This window comes from Euleptes europaea, chromosome 2 (genome assembly GCF_029931775.1).
Source record: "Euleptes europaea isolate rEulEur1 chromosome 2, rEulEur1.hap1, whole genome shotgun sequence".
Lineage (NCBI taxonomy): Eukaryota > Metazoa > Chordata > Lepidosauria > Squamata > Sphaerodactylidae > Euleptes > Euleptes europaea.
The window spans coordinates 4,529,016-4,548,374 of record NC_079313.1 but is presented as its reverse complement, the minus strand read 5'-3'; the positions used below and the strand labels follow the sequence as shown (position 1 = coordinate 4,548,374).

The window sequence follows — 19,359 nt, the reverse complement described above, 5'->3', positions numbered from 1 at the left end:
GGTAGCGACAGGCCAAGAAAGGGATCTTGGGGTGGTGGTGGATCGCTCAATGAAGACTTCAACCCGGTGTGCGGCTGCTGTGAAAAAGGCAAATTCCATGCAGGCCATAATTAGGCGAGGACTGCTATCACACTGCCCTTGTACAAATCTGTGGTGAGACCACACTTGGAATACTGTGTACAGCTCTGGTCACCACACCTCAAACAGGATATTGCAGAGCTTAGGAAGGTGCAGAAAAGAGCCACCAAAATATTCAGGGGGCTAGAGCAAGTGCCCTATGAGGAGCGGTTGAAATGCTTAGGGTGTTTAGCTTGGAAAGAAGGCCGCTAAGGGGAGACACGATAGAGGTCTATAAAATTATGCACGATGTGGGGAGAGTGGACAGGGAGAAACTTTTCTTTTTCATACTACCAGAATGCGGGGTCATCTGCCAAAGCTGGAGGGCGAGAGATTCAAAACCGATAAAATGAAGTTTTTCTTCACACAACGCCTAGTTAAACTGTGGAACTCCCTGGCCCAGGATGTGGTGATGGCTGCCAACTTGGAAGGCTTTAAGAGGGGAGTGGACATGTTCATGGAGGAGAGGGCTGTCCATGGCTACTAGTCATGGTGCATCCCTATTCTCTCCAGGATCAGAGGAGCAGGCCTATTCCATTAGGTGCTGTGGAACGCAGGCAGGATAAATGCTGCTGCAGTCGTCTTGCTTGTGTGCTTCCTAGAGGCCCCTGCTTGGCCGCTGTGTGAACAGACTGCTGGACTTGATGGGCCTGGGTCTGATCCACCATGGCCTTTCTTATGTTCCTAGGTCTGTCTTGAATCCTTTCTCCATCAACTTCATCGTGCACCCCCAAATTATGGGCGAGGGAGAAAATTCTCTCTCTACCTTCTACAATACAGCCATAATCGGGTCCTCTCCTCCTTCCCCCAACCTTTTGAGCTTGTGGGCACATTTGGAATTCTGACGCAGCGTGGTGGGCGTGGCAACAACATGGCTGCCCCAGGAGGCGGAGCCAGCCACTAAATGATCGCCCCCAGCTTAATTTCCGTTAACTCTGTGCGGGTCCTTGTGCTGCGGTGGCAGCTGATGCCAAAGCAACTTTGTTAAAAGACCGTGTTGGGGACCCCTACTCTAAACGAAACCAGCCAGAACCCCCTTCACCGTTCCTGGTAGGGGGAGGCGCAAAGATTGGAAGGGAAGCTTCGGGGTGGAAGGAACGAACGAGTCGCGTCCGGCATTCGAAGGGCGGATTCCCAGATCTGGCAATCAGGATCCCACCGGAGACTGCCAGGTGCCTCTACCTGCCAGCCCACCTGCTCCTTTAGGGTAGCCAACTCCGGGTTGGGAATTACCGGGCGGTTTTGGGGGCGGAGCCTGAGGAGGGTGGGGTTTGGGGAGGGGAGGGATTTCAGTGTAGGGTTGCCAGGTCCCTCTTCACCACCGGCGGGAGGTTTTTGGGGTGGAGGGTGGGGTTTAGGGAGGGGAGGGACTTCAATGCCATAGAGTCCAATGGCCAAAGTGGCCATTTTCTCCAGGTGATCTGGTCTCTATCGGCTGGAGATCAGTTGCAATAGCAGGAGATCTCCAGCTAGGGCCTGGAGGTTTTGGTAATCAATACTTAAACAACTAGTGTTCAAAACAGAGTTTTGGAAATCAAATACAGAACACTTATGGCAAATTCATTTGCTTATAAGCCTGATATCAATTTTAAACAAGGCAGTGATCTTCAACAAATCAATATACAAATATTCTATAGAATTATACAAAGTCCCTTATGCTTGCAGTCCTTGAATCAATTACAATACAGCGTTTTTCACATTTCATATTTCCTTACAAGGTGTATTCAAGTCACTTTCATACACTTATAAGCAGTGCTGAACGCGCCCCTTTGGGCAAAAATATTACACGTATTGAATGTCCGTAGAAGCCGAAATTCAATGAATTTCCGGGAAAAGTCTCATTTCGCGTTCGCTTTTTCAAGCCCGGCAATCCCATGGTGTCATAACAACGGGACCTTTGTTCCGTTCCAAAGGAGTGTACCTTCCCTTTCAAGCGGATGGCTGTGTACGTACACGTATATTGATTTGTTGAAGATTACTGCCTTGTTTAAAATTGATTAAAATGATGGTATTACCCAAAATTCTTTTTTTTTTATTTCAAAACTTACCAATAATAAAAGGGGCTAAAATATATAAAATATGGAAAAAAGATATTTTACGTTTTTTATGGGGTGAAGAAAGACACAGAATAGCATATAATAATTTAATTGAATCAAAGGAAACAGGTGGTTTAGGGTTACCAGATTTAAGAATGTATTATGAAGCATCCTGTTTCGCTTGGTTAAAGACCTGGATTTTATTAGAGAATACTAAAATATTAGAATTAGAAGGTTTTAACCTACGTTTTGGATGGCATGCTTATTTATGGTATAAGAAAGAGAAGGTAAATAAGGATTTTAATATTCACATTATTAGATTTGGATTATTTCAAATTTGGAAAAAATATAAAAGGATTTTGGAAAACAAGACTCCGGGATGGATTAACCCAATAGAAGCATACATGAGAAGAGGGATACAAAATTTAGAAATGGATATTTATAGGGAAATTATTGAATATAAGGAGGGTGAATGGGTTTTAAGAAGTAGAGAAGAACTTCATATTAAGGACTGGTTTATGTATTATAAATTAAAAGATATTTAATAAAGATAACCAGGTGGGATTTAATAAAACTAAATCTGAATTGGAGAATATATAAGTAAAGGGAAATAAAGGATTGATAGGAAGAATATATAAATTATTAATTAAAATTAATTTAGAACAAGAAAGAATTAAACCGGTAATGATAAAATGGATGAAGGAGTTAGGATCTAATATTGATCTGGAAATATGGGAAAACTTATGGAAGAGAGAATTTAAATTTACAATAACTAACGAAATTAGAGAAAATCTATACAAAATGTTTTATAGGTGGCATATAACGCCTGTGATGATATTTAAAATGAAAAAAGAAGAGGGGGATTTATGTTGGAAATGTGGAAACGAAAGAGGCACTTTTATGCATGCATGGTGGATATGTAAAAAAATTAAAAGCTTTTGGGAAAAAGTTATTAGGGAAACTAACAATTTGATTAATGTGAAAGTAAAAAGAGAACCCTCATTTTGTTTGTTAGGAATTCCACAAAACAATATAGGTAAATATGACAGGGTTATTTGTCAATACAGTTTTGCCACTGCAAGAATAGTAATAGCTAGAGTATGGAAGCAAGTGAATAAACCTTCAATTCGGGACTGGAGAGAGAAATTATGGATTTATATGAGGATGGCCAAATTAATGGAATTCCTACACGGAAAGGATTTGGAAGAATTTAAAAAAACTTGGGGTAAGGCCGCCACATATTGGGATAAACTGGCAAAAATGGATTTTACTATTTTACTTAGAGAGTTATAGAAATTAGATTTAATAAATTTATATTTTATAATTAATAATATATTCAATACTGTTAAGACACTTCTCCGGAAGTCGGGTGATGGGTCACTTTTTTAAGGTGGGTGGAGGGTCAAAGGGGTATCTTAGTTTTTCCAATTTTATATACTCTGTAATTGTAAATGTATTGATAAGTTTACATAGATACCCTTTTGTATTTTCTTTTTTTTAATGTTTTGTATTATTATTATTGTGTTTGTTTGTTTGTTTTTATTTTATAAAAATAATTTTTAAATAAAAAATAAGAAAATGAATTTGCCATAAGTGTTCTGTATTTGATTTCCAAAAGTACCTGCTTTACTAGGTTGATACCTGCACACGGAATATATGAGAGACTTATACTAACCAGTATTGCAACAAGAACCTACTATACCAGATGTTAGAGTAATTGGGAGTAGAAATTACAACATGAACACATGCCTGGTTGGATTTGAACTGTTTGTATTTGTGCTCATTAATGTATTTCTGTGTATGTGTGCAGGCTTAAGAAAGGGTTTTAATTAACCACTGATGAAGGCCCCATAGGCCGAAACGCGTTTGGTATGTGGTTACAGCCATCAACCTCAGGATATGCCATTGTGCTATTTTAATGCTTTTAAAGAATTTTAAATTTTACATAGCGCTTCTAATAAATTATACTTTCAATATTTACACATAGACTAATATATATATATATATATATATATATATATATATATATATATATATATATATATATATATATACGTTTCACCCAACCTTGGGTACCCAGCTTCTGTTTTTAGGTTGGGTTTTATCCCCCTTTTTCTTCCACTCCAACCCTACTTCAATGCCATAGAGTCCAATTGCCAAAGCCGCCAATTTCTCCAGGGGAACTGATCTCTGCCGCCCAGGGATCCACTCTCATGGACGGGAGATCTCCTGGAGGCTGGCAACCCCGTGATCCTTCTGTAGGCTGGCTGAGAAACCCCTTCATGCTTTACTCCATGGATGCTTGCCTTCCAAGCATGGAAGGCAAGAGCATCCTTCCCCTCACCAAGAGCATCCTTGAACATGCGCCGAGTGCCCTGCAGGGGATGCTCTGCAACCATGTGCCTCGGCTCCGAGCCTTCTGCAAAGGGAAAAGCAACACTGTCTTTCCTTCATCTGCCTCTTGTTAAGACTGCAGCTAATTTTCCTCTTTTAAGGATGTCAGTGTTGAGTCTGCATCCGTTGCCCGTAAGAGTGGCGGCGGCAGGCTTTTGAACAGCTGGGTCTCTGTGGCGCAATCGGTTAGCGCGTTCGGCTGTTAACCGAAAGGTTGGTGGTTCGAGCCCACCCAGGGACGCTCCGGTTGCTTTTTCTCTCTCCTATTGGGAAGAAAAAGTCTGATGCACCACGCATCTGGTTAGACCAGTGGTTCCCAACCTTTTTTGGACCAGGGACCACTAGGACTTTTTGGTTCGGAGCAGGGACCCCAAGGTTCAAAATAAAAATTCAGAAAATTTGAAAATAAACTTTAATCATAACTGTTAGTTAAACATTAAACTTAGAATAGTATTTGAATATATATTTTTATAATAGAGAACTTTTAATTGAAAATATTAATTTATTATGGGTTTATAACGTTGTTTCGCGGACCTTAATTTAGTTCTCGCGGACCCCTGGGGGTCCACGGACCCCTGGTTGGGAACCAGTGGGTTAGACTTTGCAAGCATGGGAAAGAGCGTGCAGTTGGAAGGGTGCTGGTTGGAAGGAAAGGGAATGCAGGCATGCTTTTTCTTTTTTTTTTGGCCTGGTTTGCAAGAGCCGGTTAGCAGGATAGATCCGCTCAGGTCAAGAAAGCCGAATTTGTACTTGCAGAGATAAGCAGCTAATGAAAGCCATTTATGCAGGGGAGGTTTTGCCTCGGATTTGCCGCTCTCTAGAGATATACAGGAGGATTATACAACTTTAAGGTTGACAATGAGGGAATTGAAATTGTGGAAGACTTTCTGTTCCTTGGCCCCATCATCAATCTGCAGCCAAGAAATCAGAAGGAGGTTGAGACTGGGAAGGGCAGCCATGAAGGAGCTAGAAATGATTCTGGAGTGTAAGGATGTGTCGCTGGCCACCAAGATCAGGTTAATTCATGCCATCGTATTCCCTATTACTATGCATGGGTGTGGAAGCTGGACAATGAAGGAAGCGGATAGGAAGAAAGTAGAGTCCTTTGAAATGTGGTGTTGGAGGAGAGGGTTACGGATACCCTGGACTGCCAAAAAAAAATATCAAAAAAATCAGTGGGTTATAGATCAAATCAGGCCTGAACTGACCCTGGAAGCTAAAATGACTAAACTGAGGCTATTGTATTTTGGTCACATTATGAAAAGACAAGAGTCACTGGCAAAGACAATCATGCTAGGAAAAGTCGAAGGCAGGAAAAGAGGAAGACCCAACGAGAGATGGATGGACTCAATAAAGGAAGCCAGGGCCCTCAATTTGCAAGATCTGTGCAAGGCTGCCAAAGATAGGGCATTTCGGAGGACTTTCATTCATAGGGTCACCATGAGTCGGAAGCGACTTGACGGCACTTAACACACACACATTAGGCGTGGAGGAATTAGCATCGATAATGACACAGGAATCCCAGATCCCTGTTCAATCCAGGAGAATTCTAATCCAGGAGAAGTCTAATTCACTCTTCTCTGTTTAAGGACAGAGGGGCTCCTGTTCTAGCTGTCTCTGAAGAGGTGAGCTTTGCGACTCACAAAAGCTCATATGCCCTGCCAGAAATTTGTGTGTGTGTTAAGTGCCATCAAGTCGCTTCCGACTCCTGGCGACCCTATGAATGAAAGTCCTCCAAAACGTCCTATCTTTGACAGCCTTGCTCAGGTGTTGCAAATTGAGGGCCGCAACTTCTTTTATAGAGTCCATCCATCTCTTGTTGGGTCTTCCTCTTTTCCTGCTGCCTTCAACTTTTCCTAGCACGATTGTCTTTTCCAGTGACTCTTGTCTTCTCATAATGTGACCAAAGTACAATAGCCTCCGTTTAGTCATTTTAGCTTCTAGGGTCAGTTCAGGCTTGATTTGATCTAGAACCCACTGAATTACCCTGATCTTGGTGGCCAGTGACACATCCTTACACTCCAGAATCTTTTCTAGCTCCTTCATGGCTGCCCTTCCCAGTCTCAATTTCCTTCTGACTTCTTGGCTGCAGTCTCCCTTTTGGTTGAGGATGGAGCCAAGGAATAGAAAGCCTCCCACAATTTCAATTTTCTCCTTGTCAACCTTAAAGTTGTGTAATTCTCCGGTAGTCATTACTTTTGTCTTCTGGATGTTCAGCTACAGTCCTGCTTTGGCACTTTCTCTTTTAACTTTCAGCAGCAGTCGTTTCAAGTCCTTGCTATTTTCTGCCAGTAATGTCGTATCGTCGGCACGTCTCAAACTGTTAATGTTCCTCCCTCCAATTTTCACTCCACCTTCCTCTAAATCTAACAAACATTATATGGAGGACTTACAAAATAATTAATCTTTAATGGAAATGGAGGGAGGTGCAGGGGAAGTCAATATTTTTTTGATTATATACAAATATCTTTAATAATGGTTCTTATTTGTTTTTATCTTTTATTGTTGTATTGTTTATTTCAATAGTTAAACTATGTGTTTAATTGGTTCTTGTAGGTTATCCGGGCTGTGTAACCGTGGTCTTGGTATTTTCTTTCCTGACGTTTTGCCAGCAGCTGTGGCCGGCATCTTCAGAGGAGTAACACTGAAGGAGTAACACTGAAGATGCCGGCCACAGCTGCTGGCAAAACGTCAGGAAAGAAAATACCAAGACCACGGTTACACAGCTCGGATAACCTACAAGAACCAATGAACTCTGACCGTGAAAGCCTTCAACAATATTATGTGGGCACGATATGGCTTATAGAGTGATTTGAATATTGTATTAGCGGATAAATAGTGCGCTGAACATGTAATTTTTCTTTTTCTTTTTATGTATATGTATTTTGTATTTTTTTCTTTTTTCTTTTTTTGTGTTTATTATGAAAATAAAAAAATATATAAAAAAACAAAAAAAACAATATTATGTGTTTAATATTTTTGGAAAAATTTAACTTTTAATGGGACCATTTAAAGGACACTCTTTGATTTAATTCCTCCTTTACCCTTTTTATCGATTTTAAATTAGGTATTGATCTAATAATGTTAGATGGGATAAGAATGTGTCAATTAAAATAGTATCGGGATTAGTCCCGTTAGCAAAAGTCCATACAATTTATTTTTAGACGGGAGCGGGAGAGGGGGAAGTCAATTTATTGTTAATGTAGCAATACTATATTTCTTTTTTTCCCCTTTAGTGTTATTATTATTATCTTTTAATATTGGATATTGTTTTACATGCTGATTTATTAAATCAAGAAAATAAAAAAAAATTCAAAAAAACCCAAAAAAAAATCTAACAAACATTACGACTGCCTACATATACTGAGTGAAATGCCAGTGGAGTTATCTTCTCATAAAGTGACAGCCTCATTCATTTTAGCTTCTAGGGCCAGACATGTGGTCAGCCCCTTTTAGTGGCTGCTGGACTCCTGCTGGCCTCTGCTGCTGAGATCCAGGAAGTCCCCGCCCCTGCCGCTTTCCTCCCAGCCGCCAGGGGGCGCCGCCGCCGCCACCCGCGGAACGCGCGGGCGGCGGGACCCGTTGCAGCCGGACCGGTGAGGCTGCAGCACCGCCAGCCTGGGCAGGGGTCCAGCCGCAGAGGTGGCTTGAAGGGTGCGGGGAAGCCGGGATGGCGGCTCTGCCTGGTGAGTGCAATTGGGGGGTGGGGCTTGCAAGCGCCCCCAGGTGGAAAAGGGGGGGCAGGCGAGCAGAGGAGGCGTGTGCACTGGTGTGTGTGTGTGTGGGGGGGTGCCAGGCCCTTTGGGGGCCCTGTCACTCCCACCCACTTGCACTATGCGAGGGAGGGCAGGAAGGTTGGTTCTCGTGGCCCTTTCTTGCAGGCCCAGGGTCATGCCCATCGCCCCTTTGGGGTTAGGAAGCAGTTTCCCTCCAGGCCAAGGGAACCTGAAGGGGGTTTTGAACACATGAAGCTGCCTGATACTGAATCAGACCCTCGGTCCATCAATGTCAGTATTGTCTACTCAGACTGGCAGTGGTTCTCCAGGGTCTCAGGCAGAGGTCTTTCACATCACCTACTTGCCTGGTCCCTTTAACTGGGGATGCCGGGGATTGAACCTGGGACCTTCTGCGTGCCAAGCAGATGCTCTTAACACTGAGCTGCAGCCCCTCTCCATGGCTCTCCAGGGTCTCAGGCTGAGGTCTTTCACATCACCTACTTGCCTGGTCCCTTGAACTGGAGATGCCGGGGATTGAACCTGGGACCTTCTGCATGCCAAGCAGGTGCTCTACCACTGAGCCACAGCCCCTCCCCAAGACATGAAGCTGCCTGATACTGAATCAGACCCTTGGTCTATCAAGGTCAGTATTGTCTACTCAGACCGGCAGTGGTTCTCCAGGGTCTCCGGCACAGGTCTTTCCCATCACCTACCTGCCTAGTCCCTTTAACTGGAGATGCCGGGGATTGAACCTGGGACCTTCTGCCTGCCAAGCAGATAGATGCTCAACCACTGAGCTGCAGCCCCTCTCCATGGCTCTCCAGGGTCTCCGGCAGGGGTCTTTCCCATCACCTCCGTGCCTAGTCCCTTTAACTGGAGATGCCGGGGATTGAACCTGGGGCCTTCTGCCTGCCAAGCAGGTGCTCTATCACTGAGCCACGGCCCCTCTCCATGGCTCTCTAGGGTCTCAGGCAGAGGTCTTTCCCATCAACCACTTGCCTAGTCCCTTGAACTGGAGATGCCGGGGATTGAACCTAGGACCTTCTGCATGCCAAGCAGATGCTCTACCACTGAGCCATGGCCCCTCTCCATGGCTCTCCAGGGTCTCAGGCAGAGATTGATGTGCATTATAATGAGTGAAATAAATATTTGATCCCTTTGCAAAAGATGACTTAGTACTTGGTGGCAAAACCCTTGTTGGCAATTACAGAGGTCAGACATTTCTTGTAGGTGGCCACCAGGTTTGCACACATCTCAGGAGGTCTTTCACTTCACCTCCTTGCTGAGTCCCTTTAACTGGAGTTGCCGGGGATTGAACCTGGGACCTTCTGCATGCCAAGCAGATGCTCTACCTCTGAGCCCAGACCCTTCCCCAAATCACTGCCAGTGTCATTTTGCCCCATCTTCTGGGCATGGGGCAGGGGTCACTGGGTGTGTGTGTGGGGAAGGTAGTTGTGAATTTCCTGCATTGTGCAGGGGGTTGGACTAGATGACCCTGATGGTCCCTTCCAACTCCATGATTCTGTGATGCATGAACGGATGTGGGCAAGGGGTGATTGTTTCTAGTTGTTTGAATTTTCTGCCATGGTTTTTAAAAATCCCTGTGTTGTTTTTTAATACTTGTTAGCTGCCCTGGTGCTGAGAGAAAGACAGGCGGTCAGCGTTATAAACAAGAAGTTAGACGGACCATTTATGAAGGAGTGGGGAATTGTGTGTCTGTTTTCTGACTCTGTTCAAGGCTTCTTGGGCAGGGTTGCCAACCTCCAGGCCGGGCATGGAAGGCACCTGGAATTGCAAATTATAGGGTTGCCAACCTCTGGGTGGGACCTGGAGATCTGCTTTTACATCTGACCTCCAGATGGCACAGATCAGTTTCCCTAGAGAAACTGGCTGCTTTGAATGGTGGACTCTATGGCACTCTACCCCACAGAGGTCCCTCCCCTCCCTAAACCAAGTTCTCCCTGAGTTCTACCCCAAGTCTCCAGGAATTTCCCAACCTGGAGTTGGCAACCCTAATCTTGGCACAGTCAGGGAGCCTCAAAAAGTCTAACAAGTTTACTGACTGCAAGCACCAGCATCGAAAGAGGTCGTGGCTCCATAGCAAAGCGTCTGACGTTGCATGAAGAAGGTCCCCCAAGGTCCATCAAGTTTCGCAGTCTTTTCACACAGTGGCCAACCAGGTGCCTCTAGGAAGCCCACAAGCAAGACGGCTGCAGCACCATTTATCTTGCCTCTGTTCCCCAGCACCTAATATAATAGGCCTGCTCCTCTGATCCTGGCATGCATCATGGCTAGTATCCATTTTGACTAGCAGCCATGGATAGCCATCTCCTCCATGGTCTATTGAGGTGTATTTATAGTGTTGGTGTGGCCTAGCTACTGTTTTTCTTTATTCATTATTTGATATCCCCAGAGGTTATAAAATCAAATAATGGCCTGTGTACTTATAACCTGCCTTTCTCCCCAGTTGGTACCCAAAGCAGCTTACGCCATTCTCCTGTCCTCTGTTTTATCCTCACAACAACCCTGTGAGGTAGGTTAGGCAGAGAGGGCGTGACTGGCCCAAGGTCACCCAGCTGGCTTCCATGGCAGAATGGGGGTTCGAACCTGGGTCTGCCAGGCCCTAGTCTGAAACGCTAAATGCTACACCACACTGGCTCATTTTAAAAACGAGATGTTCTGCACCCCCCCCACTGTTTCTCAGGAGACCCCCCCTAAACTGGCTTTTTTGCTGATTTTTTCCCCCCTCTGTGTCTTCCCCCTTCAGTTTCTCGCTTTGTCCCACGCGGAGCATCCCTTTGGAGGTAAGGAAGCCTCTGATTGTGTGTAACCATGACAACTTTAATGTGCAATCCACCCGCAAAGGTGTCGTCGGCAGCTGTCACCCTGTCCTTCAGTTTTGGAGTCTTGGGCTTCGAGGGTTGGTAGGCATGGAACTAGGCTAGGAACCTAGAAGGTGAGCCACAATAATCAAAAATAATATTACAAATATATATTTATTATTAAGTGCAATTGTGCTTTAGGTAAAGGAAGATTCTGAAGTGTAAGAATGTGTCACTGGCAACCAAGATCAGGTTAATTCATGCCATCGTATTCCCTATTACTATGTATGGGCGTGAAAGTTTGACGATGAAGAAAGCTGATAGGGAGAAAGTAGATTCCTTTGAAATTTGGCTTGGAGGAGAGTGTTGTGGAAAGCTTGGACTGCCAAAAAAACCAAAAACAAATCAGTGGGTTCTAGATCAAATCAAGCCTGAACTGACCCTAGAAGCTATGCAGTGTCACAATGCAGTGTATACACACACCTACAATTGATAAATACCACAATATTTGTAACAGTCAATGCAGGTTGCATGTGAAACCTAGGGATAGAAAAATAATACAGGTTGAGCATCCCTTATCCGGACTGCTTTGGACCAGAAGTGGTCCGTATTTCAGATCTTTCCGTATTTTGAAATATTTTGGAATTTTTGCATATACATAATGAGATATCTTGGGAATGGGACCCAAGTCTAAACACAAAATTCATTGATGTTTTATATGTACTTTATATACATAGCCTGAATGTAATTTTAAACAATATTTTTAATAATTTTGTGTACATTGAACCATCAGTGGGGCTGCTGAGGGCCCGTGAGAAATGCCTGCACGCCAGCTCAAATCGTCTGGTTTTTGGATTAGTCCAGATATCGGATGTCTGGATAAGGGATACTCAACCTGTATAAGAAAATGTATTTTAGTAATAGGATTATAACCCAATTGGAAACTTGGTTGTGCAAAAATGTGTTTATTGAAGGTTGCTACTCACAGTTCATTATTGGGGCTCCAGATATTATTATTTATTATTTCAACTTACTACCCTGCCAAGCTATAGATAAAAGTAATCAACCCATCAACATAGTTTCCAATTGGGTTATAACCCTATTACTAAAGTAACATTTTCTTATGTTATTTTCTATCCCTAGGTTTCACATGCAGCATGCATTGACTATTACAAAGATTATGTTATTGGATGTAGACATGTGTACACACTGCATTGTGACCCCTGAGGAAGGTATTGTAGGTCAAAACGCCTGTGGTCTTGGTGGTTTTTATCGTGCTACCAATTTAGCTCTTTCAAGTCATTCCTCATGTGTATGAAATTTACCTTTTGAGGTTTATGGTTTTATAATGTCATAGGCCCGCTGTACACTGCATTAGTCAGACCCCACCTGGAGTCCTGTGTGCAGTTTTGGAGGCCTCCCTTCCAAAAGGACGTGGACAGAATGGAGCAGGTTCAGAGGAGAGCGACGAGGATGGTCCGGGGCCTGGAGACCAAGCCCTGCGAGGAAAGGCTGAGGGAGTTGGGAATGTCCAGTCTGGAGAAGAGGGGGTTGAGGGGGGACATGATTGCTCTCTTGAAGTATCCGAAGGGCTGACACTTAGAGGAGGGCAGGGAGCTGTTCCTGTATGGCAGCAGAGGATGGAACTCGCAATAATGGGTTTAAATTGCAGGCGGAACGGTACCGGCTGGATATTAGGGGGAAAATTTTTTACAGTAAGAGTTGTTCAATAGTGGAATCAGCTACCTAGGGAGGGGTTGAGCTCCCTCTCACTGGCAGTCTTTAAGCAGCAGCTGGACAAACACTTTGTCAGGGATGCTCTAGGCTGATCCTGTATTGAGCAGGAGGTTGGACTAGATGGCCTGTATGGCCCCTTCCAACTGTGATTCTGTGAATTCTTTAAAAGTGCAGTTGCACTTAATAATACATATATATTTGTTTAATTGTTGTTGGTCAACCTTCTAGGTTCCTAACCGGTTTTCTGGGTTTGGTATAGCTCCTTTTGTTCTGTAGACATGGAACTCGACCCTGGGAGCTCCCAGAGAGGCTGAGAGCCACCAGGGGCCTTGGAGCCTCCTGCATACAAGGAGAGGGGTGTGAGGGGATCAGAAGGGGGAGGCAGCTAAGCGGTGAGGGATCCACCCTCCCCCCCAAAGAGTTGCTAGGAGCCCCGCTTTCGACCTTGACTCTCTGCTCTTCTCCCATTTAACAGGCCTCTGGCGACACTTTCTGCTTCTCCCCGGGCGCTCCACCAGACGCCAGCAGCCGACGGGGCAGACAGGTAATCGCGATGCAGCCAGCTTGCTTCTTTGTAGAAGGCCTTGGGGTACAGGGAGGAAGGAAGTCGCCAGGAAAGGCTCTCTCCTGGACCGCTTGCTCACTTGGAACCTGCCGGCAACTCATGCCACGCCATTTATTTTTTGGATGGTGCTCATCGGAGAGGAAGTGGACCTGTCGTCAGCGTCTGGTTCTCGTGGCCCTTTCTTGCATGCCCAGGGAAATGCCGATCGCCACTTTGGGGCCAGGAAGCAATTTCCCTACAGGCCACATTGGCCAGGGATCCTGGAGGATTATGTGTTTTTTTGGCCATTTTCTGGGCATGGAGTAGGGGTCACTGAGGGTGTGAGAGGGGAGGTAGTTGTGAATTTCCTGCATTGGACAGGGGGTTGGACTAGATGACCCTGGTGGTCCCTTCCAACTCTGTGATTTTATGATTTATGGCAGCCCCATAGGGTATTCAAGAGACATTCACAATATGGTCGGCACAGCCAAAAAATGGTCTTTGCAGGAGGCAGAGCCAGCCACAAAATGGCTGCCACTGCTTTCCTGCCATCGTGCAGTGAAGATCCTTAGGCTATGGTGGCTGCCAAAGCAAAGTTTTTAAAAACCAACACAGTCAATCAAATCCACAGTGGCCAATCAGAAGGCTTGCTGGGCAAAAGCTCCACCTGGCCCCCGCCCGCTTTCTAAAAACGCTTGGCGGGCACCAGGAAAGGTTTCGGGCAGCATGCTGGGGACCACTGCTCTAGAGGCTAATCTGATATGGTGTTGGGCATGAGAGGTAGGAGCATTTCGGGGTTTTCGTGCGGATAACGTTCTGGGGCCTCTGTTCTTTTCCCCAGTTCTGTTCAGCTTCAGCAGAAGAACACGGCAATCGTCCGGAAGAAGCCCTCCCTCCCCAGCAGCCGAGGCGAATATGTCGTCACCAAGCTGGACGACTTGATCAATTGGGCTCGTCGGGTGAGTTCAGATCCCTCCCCCCTACCTGGGAGGGCTTTATCATTTCTAACCGGGATCTAGAGAGCCTAGAGAGATGGCATCTTGACTGGGAAATACGCCTGGTGCTTATCGGCAGGGTACCTTGCCTTCCACCTGGGAAGAATTCCATATGGTGCCAGGAAAGGTGTTAGCAGGCATCCGGGCACCTATGGGCACCACGCCGGGGACTCCTGGCTTATACCACATTCAGTTTGCTTACAGTTCTTTGCTGTTCCACTAAAAATGTTAAAGACGAGCAACTCGTAACTGGACCAAGCAGGGAAGCAACGAACAGCTAACCTGTGGTCGTGGGATGAGCTTTGGCACAGCCAGGAGGGTAGGATTGGAACGGCCTTTTTCAAGCAAGGGTGTTGGCACCCCTGACCTCCGGCACGCCTTCTCCTCCCTTCCCACAGAGCTCCTTGTGGCCAATGACTTTCGGCTTGGCCTGCTGCGCCGTCGAGATGATGCACATGGCGGCCCCCCGCTACGACATGGACCGCTTTGGGGTGGTCTTCCGAGCCAGCCCCCGGCAAGCCGACGTCATGATCGTGGCGGGCACGTTGACCAACAAGATGGCGCCCGCGCTCCGGAAGGTATGTGTGACGCCCGGCCCTCGGGAAGGGCATAGAGCAGGGGTGTCGAATTCAGTTGTCACGAGGGCTGGATATGACATAAATGTCACTTGGTCGGGCCGGGCCACGCCAGCCCAGATTGAGAGTTGCAGGGGTGGCTGCCTTGGCTGGCTCTTGGGCCAGATAAGAGCTCTCAAGGGGCTGGATCCGGCCCACGGGCCGTATGTTTGGCACTCCTTGTGTAGTCTTCCTGTGGACCAAAGAGGTTGAGAAAGGAAGAGGGGCTTGGGAAAAGGAGGTCCAGAAACCTCATCATACCCAGCACTAAGCGGCCTTCAGATCTTTGGAGGGGAGGGGCCGTGGCTCAGTGGTAGAGCATCTGCTTGGCATGCAGAAGGTCCCAGGTTCAATCCCCGGCATCTCCAGTCAAAGGGACCAGGCAAACAGGTGATGTGAAATAACTCTGCCTGAGACCCTAGAAAGCTGTGGAGAGGGGCTGTGGCTCAGTGGTAGAGCATGGAGAAGGTCCCAGGTTCAATCCCCGGCATCTCCAGTTAAAGGGACTAGGCAAGGTGGTGATGTGAAAGACCCCTGCCTGAGACCCTGGAGAGCTGCTGCCAGTCTGAGTAGACAATACTGACTTTGATGGATCGAAAGTCTGATTCAGTACAAGGCAGCTTCATGTGTTCATGTGGATCCAGGAGAGCTGTAGTATAAGAGCAGCAGATGTTGCCTCTGCCTAAACTTGGAGGGAAGGGAGTTTTGACAGTCTACTCTTCCTGGTCTCCTCCCAGTATGTTAACAATACTGGCCTCCCCCGTGGAGATGTTGTCGGGATCGCCGATTGGTGTTTTTAACCCTGTTGGCACCTTCGGGATTCTGACATGGTGGGGGTGGTGGTCAGGCGCAGCCACAAAATGGCTGCCACAGAAGGTGGAAACGGGCCACAAAACGGCCACCACGGCTTACCTTCAGTCACGAAGTGCAAGATCCTTGTGCGGTGGTCCTTGTGCTTCAGTAACGAAGTGCAGATCGTTGTGTGCCGCTGCCAAAGCAACATCGTTTTTAAAAAATCTGCAGAGCTAATCTGAAGCCTGGCTGATCAGAAGCCCCAACCATTTCCTAAAAACTCTGGATTGGGCGCCGGGAAAGGTGTTGGTGGGCGCCATGGCCCCCACGGGCTCCATGGTGGAGACCCCCTGCATTAGAGCGTCCGACTAGGATCTAGGAGACCTGAGTCCAGACTTTAAAATGAAAAAAGATCCACCTGGAGCTCCTTAGAAGAAGGGTGGGATAAAGTCGGACTTGATCAGTAACCAGTGTTGGTGTAGTGGTTAAGAGTGGTGGTTTGGAGCACTGGACTCCGATCTGGATACCGGGTTTGATTCCCAGCTCCTCCACATGAGCGGTGGAGTCTGATCTGGAGAACCAGGTTTGATTCCCTGCCCCTCCACATGAGCGGTGGAGTCTGATCTGGAGAACCGGGTTTGATTCCCCGCCCCTCCACATGAGCGGTGGAGTCTGATCTGGAGAACTGGGTTGGATTCCCCACGTGAGCAGTGGAGGCTAATCTGGAGAACCCGGTTTGATTCCCCGCCCCTCCACATGAGCGGTGGAGTCTGATCTGGAGAACCCGGTTTGATTCCCCGCCCCTCCACATGAGCGGTGGAGTCTGATCTGGAGAACCGGGTTTGATTCCCCACTCCTCCACATGAGCGGCGGAGGCTAATCTGGTGAACCGGGTTGGTTTCCCCACTCCTACACGCATGAAGGCAGCTGGGTGACCTTGGGCTAGTCACAGTTCTCTCTGAACTCTCTCAGCCCCACCTATCTCACAGGGTGCCTGTTGCGGGGAGGGGAAGGGAAGGAGATTGTAAGCCGGTCTGATTCTTCCATAAAGTGGTAGAGAAGGTGGGCATATAAAAACCAACTCTTCTATCCATGTAGGAAAGGTTTTGAGTTAAAAGACCACAACGATTTCTGTTTTGGCAGGTCTACGACCAGATGCCTGAGCCTCGTTACGTGGTCTCTATGGGGAGGTAAAAAAAAAAAACCTTTCTCCTGCTTTATTCTCGTGGTGGGGGGGAATGGGCTGCGGGTTTAGCTCTCGCGCCTTCTGGCCAGGTCGCAGTATCCGGCTGCTCTTGGCCCCATAATGATGGAGACTGCTGCCAGACAGCCCTTTGCCCATTGCTCCGTTAGGGTGCTGCCACCCAAGGGTGCTCCTTGAAACAGTCTTCCTCGAGAAAAGAGTGTTGAACTGGCCAAAGAGAACTGAGGGAAGAGGGCTCCCATGCTCCTCCGTCACGTGTCCATTTAGATGGGAAGAGCTGTCTGCTCCGATGCGTGACAGAGGGGAAGGGGGGAGGCGCTCTTTCACGACGGATCTTGCGAGAAGCTGGTCAGACGTCTCCGTGGCTGGCTGCGCAAGCGCAGGTCCCCAGCCAAGGTTCCAATTTCATGCTGGAATTCGCCAGGAGGTTCTTTCCCTCCCCCAGGAATGATCCAGCCCAATAGTTCCTAAAGCGGGGTTGTCCACTCCCCTTGGGGGGGGGAACTTGGCAGGGGTGGTGGGGTTGGATTTTAGACCACCCTTCTGCCCTGCTTGCGAGGACAGCTAGTGGCTGAGAGCTGTGGGTTGGATAAAAACCCCAGGTCTGAGATTTCTCTCCCCAGCCCTTTCAAAAAATGTCACAAGTCAAACAGGAATCAAGCCTAACGTTAAGATCAGTCATAGAATCATAGAGTTGAAAGTGTCCATAGAGGCCATCTAGTCCAACCCCCTGCTCAAAGCAGGCTCATAGAGGCCATCTAGTCCAACCCCCTGCTCAAAGCAGGCTCAGCCTAGAGCATCCCTGACAAGTGCTTGTCCAGCCTCTGCTTAAAGACTGCCAGCGAGGGGGATCGCAACTCCTCCCTGGGTAGCCAGTTTCATTGTCAAACAACTCTTACTGTAAAAAATTTTTCCCTAATATCCAGCTGGTACCTTTCCGCCTGCAATTTAAACCCATTATTGTGAGTTGACTGATTGCCATTTGGCACCGGGGTCTCCTCAGAGAGGAACTGAGATGGGCGTACACTATGCGTGTAGCACAGAGATCCTGGTCTTAACAGAACAGGGTTCCCAGGAATGCTGTGTTCATGTGCTAGCTTTTTACTTATGGTTTAGGACGAATGCAATGATAATTTTGCGTACTGGGCAGCCCGGTTGTGGCTTAATGGTTAAGAACCACCGATCAAGAATAATTGAAGCAACCCTGGGGAGAACTGGCGAGAGGGAGGGGGCCATCCGAAAACTGATTCCAGCGGTCCCCCTGTCGAAATCCAAGAAGTCCCTGGAAGTTGCACAGTTATGACTGTGTGTATGCGCGTGCACCAGTGTGACACATACCTCAAATGTCAAAGGATACAGTCCTATTTTTTTAGCAGAACTTAACAAAATGTCCCTGCCTTGCAGCTGCGCGAACGGTGGTGGCTATTACCACTACTCTTACTCTGTGGTGCGGGGTTGTGACAGGATCGTGCCTGTGGACATCTACGTTCCAGGTAAATTGTGTTGTTTTTTTAAGTCAAGGTGTTGTGTAGGCTCTTGGCCAACTTTCAACTCTAACTCACATGGTACAACCCCCGGGGCCCTACTGGAGCACCTGTCCAAAGTGACAGGCTTCAGGATCAGGGCCTGGAGACCTCCCAGCCTGGCCTTTCTCTCTCTCTCTTTCTCTGGTTATCGTCCTCCCGCAGGTTGCCCGCCTACGGCCGAAGCTCTTCTCTACGGAATCTTGCAGCTGCAGAAGAAGATCAAGCGGGAGAAGAGGATCCAGATCTGGTACCGCAAATAGTTTTGCATATAACTTAAGCTGTTGGACTGACTGCAAGCATTTAAGCTGGGTTTCACATTTCTCTAATAAAGTTGCTTATATATGTGTGTGTATATACAAGCATTGCTTGAACACTCCATCTTTCCCTTCCCTTCTTCTTGCGGTGCTTGGATAAAAACGGGCAGGAGGGATTGTATACCAAGAGCGCCCTAAGCAGACAGGCTGCTGGGGGGTGGGGGTCCAACCACCTCCTTCTCTTCCCCCCCCCCTTTCCCCCCAGATCACGTCTGGTTTCCTAGATTTCACAAAGGACAGCATAAATGGCTTTACACTTATCAGGTCTAGAAACAGATTATTTTGAGAAAGTTCAGTCTGGAGAAGAGGAGGTTGAAGGGGGGACATGGTTGCTCTCTTTAAGTATCTGAAGGGCTGTCACTTAGAGGAGGGCAGGGAGCTGTTCCTGTCAGCAGCAGAGGAGAGGACTCGCAATAATGAGTTTAAATTGCGGGTGGAGAGGTACCAGCTGGATATTAGGGAAAATATTTTTACAGTAAAGAGTTGTTCGACAGTGGAATTAGCTACCTAGGGAGGTGTTGAGCTCCCCCCCCCCTCTGGCGGTCTTT

At 47.0% G+C, this 19,359-nt stretch overlaps 2 protein-coding genes and 1 non-coding gene across 3 annotated transcripts in view; all 3 read left to right on the top strand.

The window, feature by feature from the left end:
- The window catches only part of DAZAP1 (DAZ associated protein 1), a 157,238-nt gene that overhangs the window by 71,138 nt on the left and 66,741 nt on the right, over nucleotides 1-19,359 (top strand). The window lies entirely within an intron of this gene.
- Nucleotides 4,715-4,788, top strand: TRNAN-GUU (transfer RNA asparagine (anticodon GUU)). Its single transcript has one exon. It is a non-coding gene; the product is annotated as a tRNA-Asn (tRNA).
- Nucleotides 11,096-18,797, top strand: NDUFS7 (NADH:ubiquinone oxidoreductase core subunit S7). Its single transcript, XM_056867644.1, has 7 exons — nucleotides 11,096-11,187; nucleotides 13,298-13,366; nucleotides 14,208-14,325; nucleotides 14,760-14,939; nucleotides 16,911-16,957; nucleotides 18,376-18,464; nucleotides 18,660-18,797. The coding sequence occupies exons 1-7, from the start codon at nucleotides 11,096-11,098 to the stop codon at nucleotides 18,755-18,757; spliced, it is 693 nt and encodes a 230-aa protein (XP_056723622.1). The 3' UTR covers nucleotides 18,758-18,797.